Raw genomic sequence first — 7,440 nt, 5'->3', positions numbered from 1 at the left:
ATTATTCAGGGTACGACGGGGCCCTGTCCCGTCTTATGATTCTGTTATGTTCCGTAGAGGTCTGTAGACATAATTGTGTGGGTTCTATATATGTTTTGGGTTGTTATGATCTGTGATGGCCTTATCGGCCTCCACGTGCAAAATCTGTTCATCTGTGATATTTAGTAGCGCCAACTAACCTTTATATTAATATATTTTGACAATATGCTGGTTTGGGGTATTGGGTACGTTTGGGTGTCCAGCACGGACACTAGTCATGGCCTACGGGGTTGGGTCGTGACAATATGATTCATTCCCGGGTAGGGCAATGTATACTAATTCAATTCGAGAAGTTGTTGAAAGGCTGGCCACCATGATACCTCTCTTTTTCAATTGCACTGGATTTTATGGGAAAAGGAATGACATAAACTGGATAACTGAACCAACATATGTTGGGAAGAGCTTTGATGATCCTTTGGAATATGTCTTTGTGGATCATTTGCCAGAACAGCATCCGGAGTCTAAGTATGTATCTCTACTTTATTTAATTTTTTTAACATATTATAATGGTGTTCATACATATTAAATATTAACTGTTTCTTTATGTTTGTGATTATTTACAGTGATTGTGGGTTATACACATGTGCATTTGCTAAATATATCAGCCAAGGTGTATTTGAAATTTCAGAAGAAGATTTTGATGCCGCTCTTCATCGTCGGAGGTATGGTGCCCTGCTGTGGGATTATGCAAGAAAAAAGCAGGCTGATGGAGCTATTAGTGAGAGTGAAGTAACAGGAAATGTTACCAGCAGATTGGGTGGTCCAAAAATTTGCAAGGAACCAGTACCTGAAAGGGAGAAATTAATGAGACTAAAACGAAAAGTTTAGAATTCTTAGAATTAGTGACTAGTTATTAGTTTGTTGGTGAAAGAAAGATGATTTTTGTTGATGTTGGCCTAAGTAGTTGACTCCTTTTGTTGGTGAATTAAGTTTGACTAATATGATACTTTTATTATTCTTACACCTTATATCATTAGTTTTTAATTTTTTTACCAATGTAGTTATGTTAATACAGTTCTTAATTTGAAATCAATGATCTACCATATTTGTTCTCTAATACACAAAATATACAGTATCTATAATATACACATGTTTTAACATGAAGTATATAAACTATATTAAATTCAATAATCAACCAAATTTGTACTTCTAATACATAAAATGTACAATATTCATACATATTTCATACATTGTTTATACGATAATGATACAGTAAACAATTAAAATTCTTCCATCTTAATTTTTATAAATTATTGATACACTAAACAATATAAGATTTTATACATCATGAAACGTGTTATATAGATATATTTATGTTGCATACATTATTTATACTATATTGATACACTAAAAAGATATGAAATTTGTTGTGTTTCATATATATATATATATATGAAAATTGTTGTGTGTCATACCTTTTTTATACAATAATGATACACTAAAATATACGATATCCATACATAATGTGGCATACATTATATATATATGTTTCATACATTATTTATACAATAATGTATACATTAATGATACAATTTACATACGGTCATTTATAATGTATGGTGCATACATTATTTATACATTATTGATACACTAACAAGAATTTTGTTCATTCACTAACATAACACTTTCCTTTTTTATGAAACACGTTATGTGATGCATTATTTATACAATATTAATACAATAAACAACTAAACTAATACCAACTAAAGCTCTTGATACATTATCTATACAATATTGATACACTAAACAATTAAACTAATACCAACTAAAGCTCTTGATACATTATCTATACAATATTGATACACTAAACAACTAAATTTCTATCGATTGAAGTTTTAGTCAATATTGAGTTGTTAAATAGAATGCCATGATATTTCAACGGTTTGATACAAATTTTACAGTCAAACTAAACAACTAAAGTTTCGATGCATTAAATATGCCAAAATAAAATAAAATCCAGCCATGAAATAAAAATAAATTCTTGCTAGCCAATTTAATAGACAATGCTGCGACAAAATAAATTTAGAATTTATAAAGTAATGAGTGTCTACTAACAGTGAATGTAAAAAAATAAAAAAATTGGCTATATGGAATTTAATTTCATTTGGGAAAATTGCTACATGTCTTCTTGTTGTGTCCCTCTATGCCACACTTGCTACATGTCATCTTTTCCCTCTTAAATTTCACCTCATAAAATGGTTTCATTCTCTTCAACGATGGTCTCCCTGGAGGTCTTTTAGAATCTGGTGGTAAAACAATTTGTTCCAACACACCAAATGGTATCTCCCATGTACTCTCGCATGGAAGAGGTTCCACTGGTATGGCATATGTATCTTTGAAATTTTTATTGCTGTAGTAGGCAGAGCAGTAGTCCTCTCCATGTTGGTGCCTATACATTATAGCAGCCAAAGCATGTCCACATGGTAGCTCATCAAGTTGAAACCTTCCACAACTACAAATCTTACTTCGAAGACACACACTAAATCTCTTCATACCATCTGTCACTGTATGTAGGAATTCAGTGGAAGCCCTTACCTACCATAAAAAAGTTGGATCACAATTTAAATTCAGAAATTTAACAAAAAACATACAACATACAACATAAATACATAAATGATACCCTACTCATACAGTTTAAAAACTTACAGTCATACGGTTTGATAATTCCTTGTTATCCTCATAAGCTTTATTGTACTCATTAGTAAGATCAGTGAATGTATTTCTCCCTTCTTCACTGTGTTTTTCATTCAAAGTTTCAATCAATTGTCTCATGTAATCCATTAACTTACAGATTGGAAATTCTCTAGCTTTGGCAATGCTGCTGTTTATAGATTCAGCAATGTTTGAAGTCAACGTCCATGTTCTCTTCACTGTTGCATGTACCGGAGACCATTTATGATACCCACTATCAAATAAGTATACACCCAACTTCTTATCTATTGTGTCCAGCCTTCCCATGAGTTCACTAAATTCTTGAAGAGTGTATGCCTTAGCTAATGCAAAGTATAGTTTCCTGACCTGTTCTTTATTTCCCCTGCATTTCTTAAGTAAATTATTCCACAAATGCCAAATACATGCATAATGAGTCAACCCGGGATATACTAATGCAGAAGCTTTCCATATACTATCATGTCTATCTGATACAATGCACATATTCTCCCTTTCACCAAAAGCTATCCTAAATCTCTCAAAGAACCATGTCCAAGATGCATCATTCTCTGAATCAACTATTGCATATGCTAGTGGCAGTATACTACCTGTTTTTGTATAAAAATTATATGCAATCAATACGGTGATTTATAATTGAAATTTAAGCATAAAATTAAAAACAAAATTACAAACCTCCAGGATCTAGTGTGCTTGCTATTAGCATAGTTCCTTCGTAAGTTGATTTTAGATGGGTGCCGTCAACAACTACTATAGGCCTACAATACTCCCATCCTCTAATACAAGGTTCCAATGCTACAAATGCATACAAGAAACGGTCTTCTCCTGTTTTTTCCAAACTGACAACTGAGCCCGGATATGTCTTTTCCAGGATGTAAAAGTAGCTCGGTAACTTATTGTATGATTCAGTTGGATCCCCTCGTAACATGTTTAATGCCTTTTCCTTGGCTCTATAAGCTTGCATGTAAGTCATTGTTAAATCATGTTGTTTCCTCATATCTGATGCTATATCCTTTGGTGTGTATACTATTTTTGGATCTTCATACTTATCCATTATCATAATTCCAACAACTGTTGTAGTTGCTTGACGTCTTGAATAAATCCTATCATTTAATGAGTATGAATGTTGTTCACAAAATAATCTAATTTTGAAAAGCCCTGAATCATTCAAACTTGACGATTTAAAACTCCAAGAGCAATCGTCCGCAGGGCACTCAAGAAAATAGCTATTGTTGGAAGAAAGAAAAACATCAGAAACATATTTTATATACAGTTTTCATACATATATCATACAACAATCCAAAACATAAATAATTGAAAGGATTGTTTAAAATTTATATCTTACATATTATTCAACATATTGAAATAACATTAATTTTCATACCTTTTAGAACTAGATCTTCTAACCCGAAATTGGAATAGTTCTTCATAACCGCAACAATTGTTTCCTTGTCCTTATAAATCTGTTTTTCAGCAACAAATTCATATCGATTGTCGCTTATAATTCCATTTCGTTCACATTCTACAGCCTCAAAATCAACACTTGGAACTATGGCATTCAACTGATCAGTTTTTTCATTGTGTGAAGGTACGGATTGTATAGAATTTGAACTGCTGCCTCCATCGTCTTGGATTTCAATTAAATCCAAAGCTACATCCCTCAATGTAATACATAAAGGATACTTACTGAAGAAGTTTTTGTTTTCCTTTTTTTGATCTAAATATACATGGACACCTATATCGTTGTGTATGGTCATTGGCGGGCATCTGTCGCTAACAATGTATTTAATCTCCAATCCTTGAATTGTTGTATCTATTCCTAGTTGAGCAGCAATCACTGTGACCAAACCTCTAAACCTTGATTTGGAATCGTATAATATTCCTTCAACTTCAAAATTTACGTATCTACCTGTCAAAAAATTAAAACAAAATACACATTATACGAACCACGATTATGATACAAATATAATACAAAGTGCATACACACTAACGACACATTACATAATCAAATATATACATTTTAGATTCATCATTCAAACATATTTTATACACAACTATACATATTATATGGTTTTAAACGGCAAAAAAATTAAAAAATTGACATGAAAAAAAACAAAATTTATAAGAAACTGGGCATTAACATATGAACACCTGATGCGTCCCATCTTCCATTGTGTTGTACCATTATTGAATGAATTGTCTCATCTGCCATTGAAACATACGAAATTTTTGATCCGGAACTTTGATTTTGAATGTTGTATGAATTCTGCAATTCTCAACTACAGTTAAATGAATCTTTAAGAATCTTCAACCGTGATGGTGAAAATATGGTTTCTACTTTAAATTTTCGTGGATTGCTGAAATTTGGGAGAAAAAACAGGGGAGAGAAATTATGGGGAGCAGGATGTTAATCTGTTGCACCGTGATCTTTGGGGATTCTTGTACCGTATATTAACTTCTTTTACCGTATTTGTTATTTTGTATAGGGTTGGTAAGTTTTCTAATCTTATTTTTTGCAAACTTGAAAGTATTGGTATTTTTTGTAAATACTCCCTCTATATATGTATATATATGTAGTTAGCCCTTAGAGCAATACGGAAGAAGCTTCTAGCATGGCAAGACATTCAAAGACAAGTAATTTGGCCCGACAAGAGGAAGTTACTATTTATAAGTTTGTGGGCCTGACTGTAGTAAGGGTGCTTCAGTATATAGAATGGTACCGGATGCTACCATTTATCAAGTGTAGTCAGAGAGGAATAGTGTGATTTTTCAAAAAAGAATCTCTCCACAAGATGATAATCCTAAACTTGCAGGATATGTTAAACAGTTAAATGTCTATTCCATGTAGGAATTTTTTAGGCCTGGATATATATAATAGTTTTGAAGTGGTGTTGCTAGTAGTTGTTTAAACACTCGACTTGGTAATAAAATGTTTATTTATTAAAAAAAAAACTATAATATTTTATCAAGGTGTACCAAAAATTATCCAGAATCAGAAGCCCATTGGCTTGATAAGTTCGACTCCGTACGGCGAGGGCTTACTAAGGGGGAAAGCTCTCCCCTGTCAAGAATTTTTCCATTTCCGAACTTGAATCAAAAACTTTTGGTTAAGGGTGGAAGAACAACATCCGTTATCCCACCACACTCTCTAATGATTCCAAGTAAAAGAATCCAACTCATATGTGAGTTATCAAAAGATAAAAGTATATTAATATAATGTTTTCTTTTCACTAATGATTTTGAACTTCTAAATGAAACGGTTCACATAATTGTCTATCAGGTAACTAGCTGGTTTAGGAGTTCAGTGTCCAATGGTGCAAAAATCACTCCGTATGTAATAGTGATAAGGCTATGTGTGTGTGTCATATATATTAATTATAGGGATTTATACACAGTATAGTCACCTATCAAAAAAATAGCTGACATATGTATAATATATAAATACAAACGCGCGCGCAGCCATGTATAATTAGTGTATACTATATGTATATTAACTAGAGGTTGTTAATAGAGTGGCCAACTGTGTAGGTTCCCCTATATTATATTGTACTTATGTTTTACATTCAATTCAAAATTGAATAATTAATATGTTCATGACATTAAATGTAATATGATTCTAACGGACTAATATTTTCCTTCCACATTAAGTTTTATTTTGTTCTATACATGGAGATTAAAAGAGATTTATGAGATCATTCAACATAAATATTGTGATGTGGACTTTACCTTTTAGAGATTAAGGAACCATAAACATCTTCTGGACTCTAGCTAAGACCTTAATAAAGTCTCGAATATCCAAACTTCTATTTTATATATGTCCGTCATGCTTGATTTGAAATAGCGCGCAAAATGTCAGTTTCACTTGTGTCTATTGGAAGGAATAACTAAAGAGCCCATTCATAAAGTATTGATTGACCAATTTGTTTATTAAAGAGAACAACTATTATATATATTAATAAAAGGTGTTCCATATTAAATTATACATACAAATAAAAAGTACAAAATGTTAGTGGATTCATTGGTGATATCTTACTTATGATAAAATAAAATAAAAAATAGAGGGTTATTTCAACTCATAACTAAAACTGGAACTCGTTCTCACTCAATCTTATACTAGCACTTAAAAGAAATAATGTTGATCAAATGTAACATCAACTTTTTGTGTAAGAGAATGTGAGGAGGCAGACTTAAATTGGAGAGATATGATAGTGGAGATTCATATAGTCATCCCAATTTATTCGGAATTGAAGAGATATTACGGAGATTGTTCGTAATAGGATTCATATAGCCGTCCCAATATCCTATTAAATTGGACTTAACATTCTAACACTCTATGAACTACATTTTCTTTATGCTTCTTACGACTTTCTTTTAAAAAGTGATTCGGGTAATAATAAATCAATACTCTAGTCGATTAATCTACTCGTGGAGTGCAATTGCTATAATATTTGCATGGTACGTAGTTTCTCTCCCTCCCACCTGTATTTACTTTTCACCTTCTATTATACTGTTGGTATTCAGCTAATACTTAGCTACCTTAGGCGGTTTTAATTTGAACAAAAAGAAAATATAAAACAAATCAACCTATTGAGAGATGTAAAATGACTACTTAATCTATGGATTTCAGTAATTTCCTTCTGAGATTCAGTTCACTAAAATTGGAAGGTTAGACAATAATTAATTTACATCTTATTTTCAAAAAAAATTCAATCTTTTTATTAATTAGGTATAAAC

At 31.8% G+C, this 7,440-nt stretch overlaps 1 protein-coding gene across 1 annotated transcript; it reads left to right on the top strand.

Annotated features, from left to right (window-relative positions):
* Positions 1 to 308: 308 nt before the first annotated feature.
* On the top strand, positions 309 to 924 carry LOC132612992 (uncharacterized). The gene is made up of 2 exons (XM_060327054.1): positions 309 to 504; positions 603 to 924. The coding sequence occupies exons 1-2, from the start codon at positions 353 to 355 to the stop codon at positions 865 to 867; spliced, it is 417 nt and encodes a 138-aa protein (XP_060183037.1). The 5' UTR covers positions 309 to 352; the 3' UTR covers positions 868 to 924.
* The last annotated feature ends 6,516 nt before the right edge of the window (positions 925 to 7,440 follow it).

Source organism: Lycium barbarum, chromosome 10 (assembly GCF_019175385.1).
Source record: "Lycium barbarum isolate Lr01 chromosome 10, ASM1917538v2, whole genome shotgun sequence".
Lineage (NCBI taxonomy): Eukaryota > Viridiplantae > Streptophyta > Magnoliopsida > Solanales > Solanaceae > Lycium > Lycium barbarum.
Note: the sequence above shows the minus strand (reverse complement) of the source record. Positions and strands in the feature narration are given on the sequence as shown.

Excerpts from the sequence above, each read along its gene's own strand:
- LOC132612992 (XM_060327054.1), top strand. The coding sequence starts at position 353 with ATGATACCTCTCTTTTTCAATTGCACTGGATTTTATGGGAAAAGGAAT. Across the intron at positions 505-602 it reads GAACAGCATCCGGAGTCTAA|TGATTGTGGGTTATACACAT; the intron begins GTATGTATCTCT and ends GATTATTTACAG.